Consider the following 20,696-nt stretch of genomic DNA (forward strand, 5'->3'; position numbering starts at 1 on the left):
ATCTATTTAGAATCCTGGCAAAAAACCTAAAGGCCAGTGATTCTCCAGCACTATCCTTTGCCACTCTGAGGAGCCAAATCCCTCCAAAAGCCACCTACCTGTAACTCCACTTGAGGTAAATCCCCCAACAAAGTGCAATCCACATCCCAATAGATACTGAATTCGGCCACATCTAACTCTTTTTTCCTCATTAATTTCTGTACCTAAAGTAGAAGAGAGAGAGAAGTGGCAGGATTCACTGGATCCTTCCTTCCTTTGCCAAAGCACGGTTAGAACATACCAACAAGCAAAACGAGTCAGACACACACACCACACAAACAAGAATAGGTCTCATACCCACAATGATAATGAAAGTTCATATTTACATATTGATTAGAAGTTTGCATTACATTAACTCAGCTGAGTCTCACAACTATTTGTGAGTATTATTATTATTATCTTCATTCAGATGATGAAACCAACAGATATTGTCCAGGATCACTCAGTTAATAAGACCAAGTGGGTGGGATTTCAATTCACATGTGCTTGATTCCAAGCACAATACTTTTTTCCATCCTGCTCTGATGTGTTTCACACAAAGAATAACCAGTTCTTTGGCCCATTCATTGCTTGCTACCTTTCTGGTCTTAGTCTTTTATACTTACAGGCTCATTCACAGCATTTTGCATAGACACATTCTTTATGCAGATGCCAAATGCAAAAGGGCGGGAAGGATTGGTCATGTCATCTTCAAATCGCAAATGGACATCCTGAATTTTTAACTACGGGGAAAAAAGAAGAAAGGGACTTAAAATACTAATTGCTAGTAAACTGCTAGGTAACTAGTGTTTGGAGTACTTTAAAAAAAACCGCATTAATTTTCACACTTATCAAATAAACCCATTATGCTCAGAATGTTATGACATTCATAATCAAATCATGAAATCTGGCATACTTGATACTTCCTTTGGATTAGTGTGAGAAGAAGGAAAGAACATTCTCCTTCTGTAATTTATTTTGCTCTTTTTAAATTCTCTGGATACGTATGCCATGATACAGTAATTCATGGCACACTGTCACCTGGTCTTCCCTCTCTTGTTCTGCCTGTTGCTACAGGCTACCTAGAACAAACAACATCAATAGGACCTGTCAAGTTTCTCCTATCTCTCTTCTCTTTTGTTACACATTATGCTTAAAATGCAAAGTCTTTTTTTTTTCCAGATTTGATTCCTTATGGTAAGGACAGAAGAGCTAAAAGTCAAAATACACCCTATTCCAAAACATCAATATAAAAAAAATCAATAGTATCTAAAATTACAACTTCCTGAAAAAGAATTTAGCACCATGATTTCAAATGTTCCCTTCCACTCAATACAGTTACAAACAGAATAGTTTCTGCCTATTCCTGTGTCATCTGTGTACACAGTTTAAAAAAAAATCTAAACACCTTAAGCATAGTTAATCCTCATAACAATCATTTAAATTAGCACAGAATCTCCCAAAATAGGAAAAGTATCTAAAGAAATCAGGCTGAAGGCAAATCAGAACATCAATAAAAATAAATCTTCCTGAAAACAGTAAAATTGTCATTTTTCAGATTATTACTGTGCCTTGCCATTAGTTGGAATTGTTTAGGAGGGAAACATGTTTAATAACTTAGTTGATTTTTCATAATGCAAAATTACACTTAGAATCTATATAGAGATTTAATTACACTATACATGGAAATATATACATTGGCTCATAGGATTTAGAGGTGAACGTGGCACTAAGAGATCTTTTAGTCCAATCACTTCATTGCATATTTGAGGAAACAGAAGACCAGGAAAGTTAAATCAATCAACTCTGAAATAATGGAAATGAAAAATAATCAGAAAAACAAAAAACAACAAAATACTAGGTTCACACTGACCACAACTACAATAGGGGGAAAATATGTCCATATAGTCAAGAGGAAAGAGTATTTGGAATAATCAAGTTTCATTTTAATATTCATTAAGTCTTTCTTAAATTGCAGTTACTTTCATTAGATTTATCAAATAACAACTATCATAAATGTTATAAAATCCAAAGATTAAAGCTAGAAGGAAACTCAGAGGTCATCAGTAAAATGTAATCTCCTTAAGAATATTTTTGTCTTTGGAACCCATTTGCAAGGCAGCCAGGTGGAAGAATGGATAAAGCCCCAGACCTGGGGTCAGAAAGACCCAAGTAAAATCCCACCTAGACACCTCCTAACTGTATGACCCTGGGCACATCCTGTTTGCTTCAGTTTCCTCATCTGTCAAATGAGCCAGAGAAAAGAAGGAAAAATCACTCCATTACCTTTGCTAAGAAAATCCCAAAGGAGCCACAAAGAGCCAAACAGGACTGAAAAAAAAAAACTGAACAAGTCCATTTGCTAGAATGCAACAGGCATTTAAGAATTTCATCTGTTCCCTTCCCTCTCCTTCATTTTACAAATGAAGAAACTGAGGTTCAGTGAAGTTCGATTCTCAGCACAAGGCACTATAGCAAGGGGAGGGCTGGGATCTTAATTCAGGCCCTCTGAGTCCAACTCCCAAAACCCCTTCCATGGTTGTCCTGCCCCTCACCCAAACCGAGCAGCAAGTAAAAGAGGCTGGAATGGAATGCAGGGCCTTGCTCCCGAGGCAGGGAAGGTTTCCTCAGGCTCCAGGGGGAGAAGCTGACTTTCTGGTTTCATCCTAGGCACAGTCTGAAAACAGAGAAGCCTGGCCGACATTCTCCAGCAGCCAAATCCCTTTAAAACCCCAGCTGTGAGGAAAAAGCCCTCTCCCTTCCCAATAGCAGTACTCACCTCGATATTCTCCACAATCCTGGTGACCACGGAGGCCGTGACAGAGTACCAGTAAGACTCTCCTTTCTGCTGACGCTCATTCTGAAAGAGAGAGAGAGAGGGCATTAGTGGCGTCAGCCATGGACATTCATTTAGCCAAGGTTCTCAGGACCTGCCTTACTTTCCACTTTTCTTCCAGGGCTTGAAGCAATGCTCTCTTACGCTCCCTCTCCAACAGCTTCTCCTTTTCATCATTGAAATCTTGTGGTTTCTCAGGGGCACCGATTAAATGAAGCTTGGAAATGGAGATCACCCAAGGGTCCACGTGAGGGCGGTAAAAGGGAATCTGAAGAGTTATCTTCCCAATAACACCTACAAGAGATAGAAAAGGACTATTTAAAGCCTGTTTAAAAAAAAAAAAAAAAGGCCTGTTTTAAAGCAAAATAATATCCAAAATGTTTAAGGAATAGGAAGAAGAAAAAAATCAGAAGACACAATATTTGAAGGCCAAAAAAAAATTTTTTTTTAAAGTTCAGGTGAACTTCCATTCCATAGAATGCAATATCTTCTATAAAAAGATGTCTTATAATGAGTTATCCATATAAGCATCAGTTCCCTACTAGACATACATTAAGCTCCAAGAACAAAGCTCATGTAGAGCAGAAAGGGCCTATAAATCTAAATGAAGAGCCCTAAACTATATACAAGGAACCTTGCTGGCCACATGCTGACTTAGAAAACCATATATTGTCATTATCTATGTTTTGTTGTATTATTTATTTTGCTAAATATTTCCCAACTACATTTTAATCTGGTTGGAACTGAATTCAGAGCTCTTAAATGACTCAAAATCACAAACCTCAGTTCCCCTTATTCAGGAGGAGACATGGTAGAGCCTGAGGTCAGCATCCCTCCCCATACCCCTACCCCAGCACTTCCTCTGCCAATCTAAATTTACATTTTCTATTTTGTTATAATATTATATTACATTTTGTATAACATGGTATTACATTTTTTTCTCTCAAACCTATTCCTATTCCAATACTTGAGTTATAGGGACAGATTTCAGGATACATTATTTAATTCTCTCAAAGTCACAAGTGTGACAAAAGAAAAACTTAAATATTGTAATTGCATGCTTTCTTCAATTAAAGACTGCAAACTTCATATGACCTAAACCATAATGTATTTTTCACAAAGCCTAGCATCAAGTTAAAGAAATGTTTCGTGATTGATATATCTTAAAGAGTTACTAATATAGAATGGGATTTTCCTTAAATTTGGCCTTGTTTTATTAATTGTCTTATTTTTTTGTTTGTTTAGCTGATGCAACTGGGATTAAGTGACTTGCCCAGGGTCACACAACTAGGAAGGGTTAAGTGTCTGAGGCCAGATTTGAACTCAGGTCCTCCTGACTTCAGGACTGGTGCTCTATCTACTACACCACCTAGCTGCCCCAACTGTCTTATTTTTAAAGCTACCATTCATTTGGTTACCCAACACTGCAGTCAAAAAATAATTAATTAATTAATTAAAAGGCTCATTTTGTTTTAATTCAATAGTTTGACCCCACCACCAAAATATAAATAAATAAATGGGCCCTGTTGTTTTTGTTTTACATATTTTGTGGTGTCCACATCTTTCCCTATAGAATGGATTTTTGCTTTGTATATCAGCACTTAGCATGACGCCTGGTTCACAGAAAGTATTTTAAAAAGGCTTTTATGTGTGATCAGGCAAGAAATCCAAAAGTAAAGATGAGAATGGAAGTTGACAGTGGAGATGCAAGGACAGAGAAACAAGTAGGGATGCTGATCTAAGGCTTTATCATGTCTCTTCTAGACCAAGGGGAACTTGAGAAGAGTCTAGACCCTTGAAGACATAAAGAGACTCTGATAAAGACCAGGTTAACCCTTTCCTGCTAGCCAAACTTACCTGCTTGCCAAACTTACCTGCTTTTACTTCAAATGGCAATTCCAGTTCTTTTAAAGCATCTTTCTTTAGGGGTAGATTTTCTAATTCAACTGCACCTATTTAAAAAAAAATTAAATGAGCACAACATAATTACTTCATTCCAAATTGTATTCCAAACAGTTGAAGTAAAGAACTAGGAAATGGAAAGGAACAATGAAAAGTAATGTGTAATCAAAAGCACAAGAAAGGGAAAACTCATAATTGAAATGCCCTTTGTAAATTACTTTCACCTTGTGGGAAAGGTTATTAAAGACTCCCCATTTCCAGTTCCTCTACCCCACTGGCTGGTCAGATTACCACATGTCTCTCCTCACTCCAGTCCTAGTTGATCATCCTCCACTCAGCTATCCTTCCTAAGGCACAGCTCTTGACTCTGTCACTCCCTACTCAGTAACTCAGTGTTCCATTTTACCTCCAGAATCAAAGAAAAAGTCTTCAATTAGTGTTCAAAGCCCTTCATAAGCGGGCTCCCCTCACCTTTTGAGTCTCCTTATTCTGTACACCCTCTATCATGTATTCTATCAAGTGACCTGGTTCCCCATGGGGTTCCTTGAGGTTTCTCAAACAAGACATTTTATCTTCTAACTCCAGGCATTCTCTCTGGTAACTGTCCCTCAAGCTTGCAATGTTTTCTCTCTTCACCTTCACCTTCTGGCTTCTTTGGCATCCTTCAAGTACTATAACCTTGTAGAGGCCTTTTTTGAGCGCTCTTAATTCTAGTTCCTCCTCTCTGGTGATCATTTCCAACCTATACTGTAAATAGCTTGTTTGTATAACTACTTGCTTGCTATCTGTCCCATTAGATCGAGATTTGGAGAATAAGGACTGTCTTTTACCTTTCATTATACTCTCAGTGTTTAACGACGTCTGGCATACAATAAGTACGTAATGTTTGTCAAATGACTCATAAAGCCTCATCTTGAGAGGAAATCACCTTTATAAAAAATTATTTTAATTGTTTTTATTTTTAAAATTCTAAATGCCAAAGAAATCACAGATCTATGAGCAATTTATAGAGTTGTATTTCCATCTAGGGACAAGGACTTGGAGAAAGGTCACATCAGCTAACCAGGTTAGTTGTACAAAACAAGATAGTGAGCCACTGAACTTATAAACTGATAAAAATCACTCAAAAACAAAAAGTAGGCTAAAAGTATCTGCAAGCACTGTGTGTTTGTGCTTGTGTGCTTAATGAGTTAATTAATATTAATTTCTCCCCAAAAGAGGAGCTTTCCATCATTTTTGAACATGAATTGTATGATGAGGGAAAGGTAACATGTCAAAAGGAGAAACATGCAATGGGAGGACCAAGAAATCTGTTAATTCTGTCATTGCTAGTCAACTGGAAGGAAAGATGGGGGAGCAGGGAGGTTGAGGGGGAGGGAAGATCCTGAACTTCAAGAAAGGAAATAAAAAGGCTCATTCCTGCATTTCTAAGTATGGATCCATCCAGTAATTGCCCCTGGTGGATAGCCTGTTTCTAGCAGGAACTATAAATAAACCAACTTACTTCAGTCTTTTTTATCTTTGCAGCATTTTTATAAGGTCCAGTGCTTATCTCTATCCTCACTTACTTCAAGTAGACTGCCAAACACATTCACAAAGCCCCATGTGTAGCGTTTTCCTGTAATCTAAAAATTCCCCATCTATGAATAGCACAAAATCTATGTAATAGAACTGAAGTGAATTTAGAAACTGGTTCTTTCCAAAATTTTAGTTATCTCCTGTCTCTCTCTTCCATTCGTAAAGTCAATTAAAAACCCATATAACTATTCACTGACTATAAAAAAAAAAATTGCAAATAACAGCATTTGAGTTTTTGTATATGGTTGCACAGAGGTCAACTTTTAACAATACTTATCAAATCGATTTGTATGTGGAATAAGAAAAGGAATATGAGATCAGAGTAAAAGAGAATGGTGACAAGGAGAGCCAAAGCAAAAGTAAAGTTGCATTTTAAAATTAAATTCACAGAAAGAGGGTCAATAAAAATCCATTACAAATGAAACAGCTAGTCAAATAAATTGGGACATTAAGGTAACTGATTGGCCCATCCTGGATGGTCTATAATTAACTATAAAAAGAAAATCATTCTCAATTATAATACAGTAAGAGCAGTAGATTTAGTTATATGCAAACTTATTCGAATTCTATTCAGTACAGCTCTATCATCTGTACTTCCTACCCATTCCAAACCATTTTATTTTTAACCATCTGCTAAATGTGGCTATCTACACATTTCCAATTCCCTTCTGATAATTTTATCTTAACTGAAAGTAGAATGTCTTGTAAATGAAGCAAGCATGACAATAATGATAGTTAATATTTATAAAATAACTACTACAATCCCACAAAAAAAAAAAAAAAAAGAATCACAAAATGTCAGAGTTCGAAGAAACCAAAGAGGCAAGCTATTCTAATCAATAATCAGTCAAAAACTTAAGTTAAATTATGTGCCAAACACTGTGTTAGGAAATATGATTACAAAGAAAAAAGTAAAACACGCCTGGCCCTCAAGGAATTTACATTCTAATAGAGGAGGCAAGAGGTATAATTATAAGTAAATGCAAAAACTTATCTAAAACAGAAAAAAGAAAAACTTGGAGAGAAAGGCACTAGTAACAGAAGGAAACCAGAAAGTCCTTTGGTGGTGTTTGAACTGTCTTGAAATAAAACAAGGGAGAGGATTCTGAAAAGATAGCAAGAGTAGGTCAGAAAATTCCAAGCTCTCCAGATTTCCCCCACAAGAGCAACACAACAGTACCTCAGAACAAACATAGAGCAATAAAAATAAATAAGAGTTGGGGCAGAGCAGAGGTCCTCCTTGGATAACTGGAGAGCACAAGAACGGTATCAGGACAGAACAGTGATGTAGCCCATGGGAAGTGTAAACAATTCCAGGCTAGCTCCCCTCAAACAGCAAGTGTAAAATCCAGGGGCTAGCTGGACTGGGAGGTAGCCTTGACCCCAGCCCCAGGGATTTCTATCTCCCAAACAGTGGGGGTCTAACTCCCCAGTGTTAGGGAGAAGGGAGGGAAGACTGAAGGAATCTCTGAGGATTAAGGATGCCAGGCCCAGCTATGCTGCCAAGTCTAGGGCCAGGTCAATAAAGAGCGGGACATGTCTCCAGAGTGCAGAAACAGTGAGGCAGGGCACTGCTGGCAGTGGGCACGTAGAAGGATGGAGTTCTTGGCTGTGCTCCAGACCGAAGGAGAGAACTAAGGGAGGACCAGTGGCCAGGAGGCCCCATCCTTTACACCCCAGGACTAGAGGTGATTACACTAACAACAGAGAAAGAACACAACCACAGAAAGGGACTGTGAGAAAAGCAAAGATCGGGGGTTATCTTCAGAGAAGGACATGAAGCTTTTGCTGCTCCCACCCCAAAGAGGAACAGCAAATGGTCACCTGCCCAAAAAGAATTCATGGAAATCAAAAAAGACTTTAAAAATCAAACGAGAGAGATTGAAGAAAAAAAAAAAAAGAATAATCTAAGAAAAACAAAATTATGGGGGAAAAAGTCAACCAATTGCAAAAGGAGACCTGTAATCCTAAGAAAATGACTCCTTAAAAATGAGAACTGAGCAAGAGAAAGTCAACGAAGTTATAAGATACCAAAAAATAATGAAATATAAAGAGTGAAGAAAAATAAGAGAATGTGACATCTCATAAGAAAAAAAAAATTGATCTAGAGAACAGATCAAGAAAAGAAAATATAAGAATGACTGGAAGCTATGATTAAAAAAAAAATAAGACTTCTGATATAACAATATAACAAATAATTAAAGAAAATTGTCCTGAAGTGTTAGAATAAAAGAAAAAAGTACAAATAGAGAAAATCCACGGATTGCCCCCTGAAAGATCTGATGAGGAAAATCAACAAGAACATTATAGCCAAATTCTGAAGCCCCCATATCAAGGAGAAAATATTACAAGCCAACAAGAAAAAAATTCAAATATGACAGAGCCACAATTAGAATCACACAAAACCTACCAGTGGCCACATTAAAAGACCACAGGTCTTAGTACATTGTATATTAAAGAGAAAAAAAAAAAAAAAAAAAAAAACTGGAGATGCAGCCAAAAATATCATACTCAGCAAAATTAAGCATTATCCTGAACGAAAAAAAAAATGGACATTCAATGAGCTGTCAGACTTTCAAGATTTTGTTGCAAAAAGGTCTAAACTTAATAGAAAACTTGACATACAAAATAGAGGAGAAATATAAGATAAACTTCAAGATTCAGTAAGGACAAACTGTTCATTTTTTATATATGGAACTGTAAACTACATGTATAAAACTATCACTAGTAATTGGGTGATTCAAAAGAAAAAGTGGCGTAGAACTGAGTATGACATGAAACTGTGTAAGAAAAGGTAAAAAGAATAATCTTATATAAATGAGGTTCAAGAGAAATAAATGACACAGAGGAATTAGATGGGGAAGAAGGCAAACAGTTCTGGAATCCTATTCTTACAAGGAATGGATTAAAGAGGGAACAATAATACATATATGTATATATGGATGGATGGAATAAGTCTTATAAATTCGGAAAGAAATAAGAGGCTAATGGAATAGGGAGAGGAGAAAGAATAAGGGAGAGATTTTTAGAGGGGAAACTTCACATCAGAACTGGATTAAAGAGAGAACAAAATATACATTTATAAGGGAATAAAAGGCTTCTAAATTTATGAATAGATGGTGAGGAAATAGGATAGAGGGTTTTAGAAGGATATATATATTAAGAGGAATGAAATAAAGAAGGAACAACATATATATTTGGGAGATTATAAAAGCTTTCCAAATTCAGAGAGAAACAAATGGGCAAAGAGAAACAAGTAAAGGGAGGTAATAAAAGAGGGGATCCTTGGAGGGGTGGTAGGTTTAGTAAGAGGGGGGGAAAGGCAGCATATAGAGGTAAAGCAGAGGAGTTAGGAGAGATAGAAAATAAGAGACACAAACATAGAATAAATATCAGGAATACACTGTATTATGTTAAAAAAAAAAAAAAAAAAAAAGCAAGGGTAGTCATGATCTCTGACAAAGTTAAAGCTAAAATAGATTTAACCAAAAGAGAAAAATAGGAAAACTCTATGTCAGCAATGGTAATACTGTTTTAGACTATTTAAAATAAGAAGACAGTAAAAGATTGGATAGAAAAATATAGAAAAACAGTCTGAGGAAGGAAGATGTTATCTGCCTTTAGAGAAACATAGGACAAACATTAGTACATAGATGCATATGAATGAAAATGTGCTCTATATATCCAATTATCAATATTTATGCATATATGTGTATATATACACATATATGCATATTGATAATTTTTATTATTTATAATTATTGATAAATATGTGTATGCGTGTGTATGTACATACACATATATTCACATGTGTGTATTTATGTACCTGTTTCTACGTACATATACGTGTGTGTGTGTGTGTGTGTGTGTGTGTGTACACACTTGATGTAGCCTTTCTGGGGCATAGGGAGAAAAGGAACAGGGAAAAAAAGGATGAAGTACACAGCAAAGAACAAAAGAAAATCTACAAAGAAGCAAAGAAAAGAAGGACGGTTCTGAACATAATGTCCAGTACTTCTTATATATGCTTTCTTGAAAAGGAAATTCATTGCTTTATATTTTGAATCCCTCATATGTTCTATTATGTATATAGAATTTTTTTTCTTTTCCTATTTTCTATTTAAGCTTAAAAGAAATAAATAAGAAAATTAGTTTGGCTGGATTCGTGTCAGAACTTAAAAAAAGAAAAAAGAAAAACAGGGATTCAAAAAAAAATGAAGCTGTGGGTAAAATACATTTCATGTACAGAGAAGAACCATTGCAAAGGTGAGAGATAGAAGATGAAGTGTCATGTGCAACACAATGGGAGGACAAGGTCAGTATGGCCAGGCCACAGAACTCACAGAGCAAGGCAATGTTTAAAAAACCTGGAGAGATATGAGGAACTAGCTTGGGAAGCTAGCCAAAGAGTTTATATTTGATCCTGGAAATGACAGCAAGTCACTGAAGATTACGGAGTAAGGAGGTGACACGGTAGACATGTGTTTCAGAAGTGGGGACAGACAGGAGCCAAAGAGACCAATCAGCAGACCACCAAAGAGATGTAGACCTCAACTGGGTGGCAGCAGTGTCAAAAAGATGTGAGATGCTGTGGAAACGGAAAAGCCAAGATGGGGCAACTGACTAAATGTGAGGAAGTAAGGAATTAAGGATGACATGAGACCAACAGAAAAGTCTAAAGAGGGGCTGAGTTGGGAGGGAAAAAGAGTGAGCTCAGTTCTAAACAAGCTGAGTCTGACATCGAAATCAAACGTCCCATAGGCAGTTAATGGAGGAAGGCATGCAAGAGAGTAACTCGAACTGCCTTTCCACAGATGTGAGAATCATCTGATTGGAGACAATATAATTCAACCCTTGGGAGCCAATTCAGTCACTTGCAGTAAAGTGGGCCCAGCAAAGAAACTTGGGGGCGTCCCATAGTAGGGGGTATGAATGACAAAGATAAGACCCAGAAGGTTGAGAAGAAGAGCCAGACAGGAAGCAGAGAATCCAGAAAGGCAGCATCAGGAAAACTCAGGAAGAGAGATTATCCACAAAGAGAGAATGGCCAACAGTGTCAAAAGGTACAGCAAGAGTAAAAAAAAAAAAGGGCTGAAGGTTGAGAAAAGGCCATTAGATCTATGGGTAACTTTGGAGAAGAAAATTTCAGTTGAGTGACAAGACGAAACCAGGCTGGCAAAGGTTTGTAGAAGATATCTTGTGAGAAGAGAGGAAATGGAAAAAATGAGTGTGGACAATTTTTTCAAAAAGTCTGGCACAGAAATTGAGGAAATAAGTCATTATGTTAGGACTAGTGAAAGTTTTTAAGGATAAAAGATGGGAAATTGTTTAGACTGCAGGGAAAAAATCAGTAGCTAGGGAGAAAATGAAAAAGAGAAAAAGGAAAAGAAGATGGGAAGGTGTTATGGGCCAGAACTCTGTACTTGCAACAAGGATTCTTATAAGGTGCAGAGTTTTGGCCCATAACAGGAAGGGATGGAATAAGAGGCATTTGTATAGGGGATAGCCTTGGTGAGAAGAAAGGCCTCTTTCTTATCAGAGACAGAATAGGAGAGTAGATGATGTTGAAGGTTGTGAGATGAATGGGAGGAAGAAGACACAGTAAAATGCTCTAGTTTTCTCAATAAAATATGAGGCAAGATCCTCATCTGAGAGGACAGAACAGGGATATTCAGTGGAAGAGTTAAGAAGGAAGAATTAAGAAAGGAAAAGAAAGTTTAATATAGTCATGCCTAAATGAGACCAAGATATATATATTTTTCAAGATTCCTCTCTACAACATTCCTCAAAACTAGTCATTCAGCTCCTATTGATGTGGAATCTTTACTTCTTGATCTCTGAAACTTCTAGCCATTACTCCAAGTTCTGGCATTTGTCATCAATTCTAATCATTCTTCCACATGATAGCCCTACAAATATCATGTCTTTCTTCTTTAGGATAATATGACATGATGATGAAGATCTTCACCATTCTGTAGTTGAGTTCCAGCTTGTCAATGACCTTCTTTTTAAGTGGCCCTCCAAAACTGAACACAGTACTCCAGATGTAATCTAACCAGGGCAAAGTACAACAGAAATATTATCTTATTCTAATGAACAGAACCTTCTTCAATGCACCATAAGAACACAGCTTCTTTGGCTGCCATGCTACACTGAAGACTAAGTACAGAGAGATTATTACCTGTCTTGTTCCAGATACTACAACTCTCTTAATACAGCATTTTTATTTCAATGTTACTCAGTAACTATTCAGACCAATAAAACCCCCAAATCTTTTTCAGATAAACTACAATCTAGCCGTGTCTACCCCATTTTATACTCTTTAAGTCAAATTTTTGAGTCTAGTTGTAGGACTTTACATTTGTTTCTATTAAACTCCATTTTGATATATTCATCCCAATATTCTAGCCCATCAAAATCTTTTTGAATCCTATGCCATGTTACCTTCAAATTTCATAAGCATGTCATCATTTTATCCAAATCGCTGATAAAATGTGAAGGAACACAGGGTCAAAGCCTACCCTGAGACACTCACTCCAATACAAATCTTTTTCAAAGCTAACAATGAATCATTAATGATAATTTTGAGGGTCCAGTCGTTCAACTGGTTTGGAATCATCTGACTATACCATACTATTGCCTATTCTTATCCATAGATCCTTTTTATCATCCCTAATACAGGTACTGTGTCACTCAGATCTTTAGACAAGATGTTAAATGAGTGAGTTAAGTAAACATTCAGCCTATACCTAATAGTCAATTTTTATGAAAGAAATGTTCTCTCAATACATTTCCCTACAACACAGACTTTTCCAGCATTGCATTTAGAAACCTGAGAAGCTCAGATTGGGAGGGACCTCAGAGATTATCCAGTCCAATTCATTCTTGAACGTTTAACCTCTGCAACATTCCAGTCAAGTAGCTATCTGACATCCACCTGAATCAGGAACAAGGAACATACAACCTCCCAAACCAGCTGTAATTGTTAGGGAATTCTTCCTTACATCAAGCCCATCTGCCTCAGCAAGTTTCACCAATTATTTCTAATTCTGCCTTGAGAGGTCAAGCAAGACAAGTCGAATCTTTCCAACACCTAACTGCTACCTTTAAAATTGCTATCATGTATCCTTGGGATGAATTCTAATATCCAAAGTTCATCTCCATAGTTAATATGCTCAGCAGAAATAATAAAGTACAGCTGATAGAACCTCTTAGAGATAACTACTTTGAATGCTGTAGACACTTTCCATTTTCCATGACCTTTACCCTCCAGACAAATGAAATTATCTTTTCCTTTTCAAAGCATTCAGACACCAGGAAGAAAACACTAGCTTTGGTCTCAAACAATCCAGCTTCAAATCCCATTTGTATGTGGCCTTGAACAAGTGAGTCATCCTCCCAGGGACTTTCCTTATCTCTAAAATGATGAGGTGGATCTAGATTGTCTCTAAGGTCCTTTCCAGCTCTAGTTCTATGAGCTTTTGACTTTAATTTCCTAATTTAAAGAGTTACTTTAAGTCCAACCATTCTGAAGAATACTCTAGAACTACACCCAAAGGGCTATAAAAATTGTAAATACCCTTTGACCCAGCAATACCACTTGCTAAGTCTGTATCCCAGAGAGATCAAAGATAAAGGAAAAGAACTTATATGTTCTAAAATATTTATAGTAACTTTTTGGGATGGCAAAGGATTGGAAATTGAGGAAATATCCATGAATTGAGGAATGGCTAAACAAATGGTAAGTGACTGTGATGAAACATTATTATGTAAAGTAGTTTCAGAAAACCCTGGAATGACTTATATGAACTCATACAAAGTGAAGTGAGCAGAATCAGGACATCATTGTACACAGTAACAGCAATATTGTAAAGATGATCAACTGTGAATGACTTAGCTACTCTGATCAAGATAATAATCCAAGATAACTTCAAAGGGACCATGATGAAAAATGTTTTCCATCCCCAGAGATGGAAATGATGAACTCAATGCAAACTTAAGCATACTTTTTTTACTTCATTTATTTTTCTGGGGGATTTTTAATCTGTATTTTCTTTGCAACATGGCTATTTTGGAAAAATGATTTATATAACTTCACTACTGATATAATCTATATTATATTACTTGCCTTCTCAATAAGAGGGGAGAGGTGGAAGAGAGGGAAAGAATCTGGAACTCAAATTTGAAAAAAATGATTGCTAAACTTTTATTATAGGCAGTTGGGAAATATTTAATAAAATAAATAAAAATGTTTTTTTAAAAATCTAGTTTAGTTTCAAAAATAAAATTTTATTGAGAACAATTTAAATCAGAGGAATTTCCATACCAATCAAATTTTTTTCAATAACTATATCAAACAATTAGAATATATACTCCCAGAAGAGAGCAATCACATTTGTTTTTTATGTAGCATATACAATATCTTACATATTTAGATGTACATAATTACGAGAAGACTCAGAGTTGTTTACAGGATTAGGAGCTGGAAGGCAACTTAAAAAAATCTAGCACTTTTTTGTGGTAGAAAAAAATCATAAACCTAGTATGAATATGACAGGTTACAGTTAAATTAGAAAGGATACTGGAGAACTAGATGGCAAAGTGGATAGAGCATCAGACCTGGAGTCAGGATAACTCATCTTCCTGAGTTTACTTCAGACCTTCACTACCTGTGTGAACCTGAACAAATCATTTACCCCTGCTTACTTCAGTTACCTCACCAGTAAAATGAACTGGAAATGAAAATGACAAATCACTCCAACAGCTTCGCCAAGAAAACCCCAAATAGGATCACAAAAGAATTAAGACATCAGTGAAGTGACTTAACAGAAACAACAAAAAGAAATGCTAAGTATGAAGAATTTAAGAAACGGGACAATTTGTAGAAACAAATACAAAATAAACAAAAGAAAACAAAATGCACTGACTACAACAATAAATGAAGAGACCTCTAAAAGGAAGCTAGAAGTAAATGAAAAATCAACCCAAGTTCCAGAGCAGAGAATGCAGCCTAGACCCCAGTTCTCAGTGGAGTAAAGGCCTCCCAGCAGAGCACTGCACGCCCCTTCAGAAGAGGTTGCTCTTGTTTAACAGACTGTCTTAGATACAGGGCATGGCCCAGATTCAAAAGCCGGGAAGGAGAGAGAGCATGTCAAAAAATACTTACTATAAAAACCAAAAGGTCTAATATAAAACCTATTTTAAAAAATTTTGTACTGAAAAAACAAAAAATATCCACCTTAACCCCTTCATTTTATAGATGAGGAAACTGAGGGAGGGAATGCAGTGTCTTCTCTGAAGTCACAAAGGTGAGCTGGAAGCAGAGCCGGCTTGGACTCTGGGCCAGGCTCAGCGCCTAATCTCCAAGCTATTTTCTTGCAGGCCATATAGGCCTCCTCGCTACCCCCCCAGGCCACCTCCCTGTAACCCCTGGAGCCCTTCCTCTGACTCGAGGTTTCTTGCCAGAGCCTCTCCTTTGGCCTCCTCTGTCCTATCACAGCCCTAGCCTCCCTGGACTCTCCCTACAAGGCCTCCACCTCTGGCATTTTCTCCAGTCCCTCCCCACACAAACTTTCAGATATATAGTCTTTCAGCTTGAATTTGTATTCCTGGAGCTTAACACAGAGTCTGGCACATAGCAAGTGCTTAATGATGTTTGCTGACTTGAGTTGCCACTAAAGCCCCCACTGGGCTTTCAAAAAATCTGTTTGCAATTTCACATTAATAAAGTAGCACTTATTTTATGAAGTCAAAAACTCAGAACCACATATAAAATGTTATGTCTAAAACTACTTATCATTCTATAAAATCTATAGTAAATCAGTGCTAACTTCCTGTTACTTTGTTAAATGAGATAATGCATGTGAACTGTACATTCAAATGTGAACTACTATAAAAGACACCTATCCCAAGTACTGAGTTTAGAAATGTTTTGTGTTATGGGCCACGACTCTGAACTTGAAACAAGGAGCTAAATCAGTGGAATTGATGAGACAATGGTTACCTAGTTTAACGTGGTTCAGTATGATTGATTTAATCCTACAACAAATAATGGTTTCCTAGTGATATAACGATTAGTTTATACTCAGTGTAGAGCACATAAGCTAGGAGCCTCAGCCAGGATTCATTCGGAGAGATTCAGAGGGCAGAGAAAACAGGCGGGAACTCAAGCTCTCGGAACCAAGGAGAAAGATAGGCCTCTAAGAACCGGGCCCCAGGAAAGGAGACAAGACTTTGAAAGAGACAATAAAGGATCTGGACTTTAATTCCTGTCTACTCATGGGCTGATTACTGAACTGAAACAAAGGCTGCTCCCAGAGACCCCAAGAAATCCAAAACAGAGAACATTACAGTTTTTGTTAAAAAAAAAAAAAAAAAAAAAAAACATTTTATGATCCTGAATATAAATGGGAATCAAAGCTATAAAAGGTTATACAATGCCAAAGACAAGCAAATATATTCTTACCTTTTAGAAGAGCTACCGAAAGTTGGTCAGTATTCAAATTATTGACATATTTGCCCAAATAAGTATTGAGAACCCAGGCTACAAGACCTTCCAACATGACTGTGTCTTGAGGAGGTATTTAAGACTCTAATGTCATTCTCTCTCACATGCACTCATGGTTATAGAAGAATCTATGCAGAAGAAAAAAATGAAAAGAAATAGAATTAATAGGTGAATTTCAGTAAGCTGCCCTCAAGCACATTCATAATTTTTTGGCAGCTCAAAGTAATTTCAACGCAGATTTAAAATCCAAAATAGATCCAAAAATCCAGTTTAAAAAATCCTCTCAATGAATTACTCAATAAGAATACCTACAAAGTGCTTCACTGAATTACATCAGGATTGGATTATGCCAGATCAAGTTAAGGTCTTGAGAAAATATACCAAAGTTTACCACTCTTAACTACATTTGTCATTACAGGTCACCCTAATTAAGGTTGGAAATTAACTCACTATGATCAGAGGAGATGAGAATCTGAAAAGGAGTTTTCTTAAGGTTTGGGCTAAACAAGATGGACTTTGAAATGCTGTTTTGGAGTATTATGCATTTTTTTAACATGGGGAAATTCTTTTATATACTATAAATTTGTAGTATCAGAAAAGCTATTACTATTCATAAAAGTTAAAATTCTGGTTAAGTTTTAAGAAAATTTAGCACTAACTTATTTATTTATTATGAAAACAAATGAACTTAACCACTGGAGCGCAATACTGAATTACTGAGTTGAGTTCGGATACCTGCATGGCAGTTAGCTTAATAGGATAACACGAGTGACAGTTGACATCCAGAAACCTGTATTCAAATCCTGATTCGAACATTTAAGGTTGAGTTATCTCACACTTTTTAGGAGCCTCAGTTTTCTTATCTGTAAAAGGGGATACTGCCTACCTCACAGAGTGGAGAGAGGGCGGGCATTTTGTAAGCCTTTAAAACATTATGGAAATGTGAGCTATCATTATAACCTATTAAAATCCAATCGACATATGAGGAAATGATGCACCAAAAGGTTAGATGAGTTTCTCCAAGTTGTGAATCTCACTCTGGCCCAGTGATCCACTTTCACCTCTCTACCACTCCACTGAGTCTTAGGTAAGGGAGAGAGCTTTGATGTCTGCCAGGGCATTGATCCCACTTGGAACATTTTTACCTTCAGGATCATTTCCAAATATTTCTCTCTTCCCTCCCTACCCCCAGTGATTCACACTGTTGCCAGATAATACCATCTACTACTGCTGAACTAACAAAAACATATAATCCATTTCTAATAAATTGTGTTAGCTCACTCCTCTCGCCAGTCTTGATGGCCAACATCCAGAGACAGTTTGTAACCTAAATGGGAGCACTGTATTAAAAATTAAAGAAAATGAGCGTTAAACAGGTGGGCCCCTAGGAACAGCTATCATCCAGACCCTCATTTGAGGAGAAAACTGAGGCCAGGCACCATAAATGACTTGTCCCAGCAGCGGGCGACTCAAGAACTAGATGCCTTGTCTCCCGATTCCTGTTCCAAGACTCATCCCACCGCATCTCAGACGAAATTATTTCCTTTAAAATGCTCAGAGGAATGATGTTTTTCAGAAACCAACGAGGTGCTGAGAATGCCTCACGTATATAAACGTTAATATGAAAACAAACATCTTCCTGACAGTCTGACAAAAAGAAACTCAACGTAAATACGGGACCGCTGTCATCTTAACCAATTAAACCGACTGAGAAATTACGGAGCTGGGGCAGCGGGAGAGGCAGGGGTCAGGTCAGGAATGGGAAGCTCTCTCCATCCCTCGGCAGAGCAGTGAGGCTAATCCACGCGGGCAGCTTCTGCCGGTGAACCAAGCCTCGGTCAGGACCGACACTTAATATTAAACTCAAGCTGCCCTTTCCAATCACTGCCAAGCACTAACCCCTTTCCGATCCCTTCTCACTCTGCCCGTCAGCCTGGCCAATAAACAGCGCTCCTTGCCAGGTATCAAAGACCTTGGGTCAGTGCGGACAGTGGCCAAAGCCCCACCTGGGCCCCCAGCTGTCAGGGTGGTACAAGCGGGAGGGGGAGCCTGACCGGCGGGCAGTGTCCCAGCAGGCAAGGAAAGTATCAACAAGTGCGAGGGAGCTGCTGCTCCTCCTCCTCCTCCCTCCATCCAGGAGGCTCTGTGGTCTGTCTGAAGAAGGGGGGGCACCAGGACTCTAGGAGGAGGGACAGCCAGGAGAGGCCACCTCCGGGCCGCAGGGCTCCTGCCAAGGGGAGAGTGGGCCAGGCGCTGCAGTGGCCCCGGAGCCAGGGAGAGGGAAGGCCCCAAGCCCATCAGGGACTCCTGCCACTCCCACTGGCAGCACCTCCCTGCTCCCTAAGTATGTCACGGCCCCCACCCACGCTCACTTTTGTAGTAAATGCTCTCACACCCACTGGGGCCTCAGAGCTCCCATGCTCAAGCACACCTTCCCGCTCAAAGTCACACGGGCTGGCACTTACACAACCATGTTTTTTCACACTCAGACACACACTTGGGGTCCCCCATGCTGACACACCCTACTGGCCAGGTCTGATACATGAGTTTACACTCAGTCATCCACACTGACACACTCAGGCACACTCACCCTTGCTGGCTGGGTCCATTAGTTTCACACTCAGACACACTCACCCTACCAGCCTGGTGTTATACATATTCACACACACACTTGGGGCAGGTCTGATACATGGGTTCACACTCAGTCACCCACACTGACACACTCAGGCACACTCACTCTTGCTGGCTGGGTCCATTAGTGTTCACACTCAGACACACTCACCCTACCAGCCTGGTGTTATACATATTCACGCACACACTTGGGGCAGGTCTGATACATGGGTTCACACTCAGTCACCCACACTGACACATTCAGACACACTCACCCTTGCTGGCTGGGTCCATTAGTGTTCACACTCAGACACACTCGCCCCACTGGAGGGATCCCAATCACATGTATTCATTCATACTCAGACACACACACACTTGGGGTCCCCCATGCTGACTCACCCTACCGGCCAGGTCTGATACATGGGTTTACATGCAGACACACACACTTGGGGACACTCAAGCACACCCAGCCTTCCTGGCCGAGTCCACCACATGTCTTCACACTGACACACACAGAGTCACCCACACTGACACACTCAGCCTTCCCGAGTCCCTTACATGGGTTTACACTCTGACACACTCAGATACACTCACCCTTGCTGACCGAGTCCACCACATGTCTTCACACTGACACACACAGAGTCACCCACACTGACACACTCAGCCTTCCTGGGTCCCTTACATGGGTTTACACTCTGACACACTCAGGCACACTCCCCTTTCCTGACTGGGTCCACTACAGTGTTCGCATTCAGACACACTCATCCTCATGGAGGGATCCCTGTCAAGTGTCTCATTCACGCTCACACACACACACACTCGGGGTCACCCACGCTGACACACTCAGACACACTCACCCCGCCCCAGTCCACTCCTGGTCACGCGTGTTCACATTCACACACACGCAGGATCACCCACGCTGACACACTCAGACACACTCACCCTTGCTGACCGAGTCCACCACATGTCTTCACACTGACACACACAGAGTCACCCACACTGACACACTCAGCCTTCCCGAGTCCCTTACATGGGTTTACACTCTGACACACTCAGACACACTCACCCTTGCTGACCGAGTCCACCACATGTCTTCACACTGACACACACAGAGTCACCCACGCTGACACACTCAGACACATTCACCCCGCCCCAGTCCACTCCTGGTCACGCGTGTTCACATTCACACACACGCAGGGTCACCCACGATGACACACTCAGGCACCTTCCCTCTCCAGAAGGGGT

The 20,696-nt window shown here is 38.9% G+C and overlaps 1 protein-coding gene across 1 annotated transcript in view; it reads right to left on the reverse strand.

Moving 5' to 3' along the window:
• The window catches only part of VPS13D (vacuolar protein sorting 13 homolog D), a 326,075-nt gene extending 309,126 nt beyond the window's left edge, over window positions 1–16,949 (reverse strand). The window contains exons 1-6 of the mRNA XM_051988522.1: window positions 16,800–16,949; window positions 4,729–4,806; window positions 2,958–3,148; window positions 2,798–2,878; window positions 645–761; window positions 99–203 (exon numbers count right to left, since the gene is read on the reverse strand). Coding sequence (XP_051844482.1) covers window positions 99–203; window positions 645–761; window positions 2,798–2,878; window positions 2,958–3,148; window positions 4,729–4,806; window positions 16,800–16,896 — 669 coding nt within the window. The 5' untranslated portion in view covers window positions 16,897–16,949. The remainder of the gene's footprint in view (window positions 1–98; window positions 204–644; window positions 762–2,797; window positions 2,879–2,957; window positions 3,149–4,728; window positions 4,807–16,799) is intronic.
• Window positions 16,950–20,696: the final 3,747 nt, after the last annotated feature.

This window comes from Antechinus flavipes, chromosome 3 (genome assembly GCF_016432865.1).
Source record: "Antechinus flavipes isolate AdamAnt ecotype Samford, QLD, Australia chromosome 3, AdamAnt_v2, whole genome shotgun sequence".
NCBI classification, from domain to species: Eukaryota; Metazoa; Chordata; class Mammalia; order Dasyuromorphia; family Dasyuridae; genus Antechinus; species Antechinus flavipes.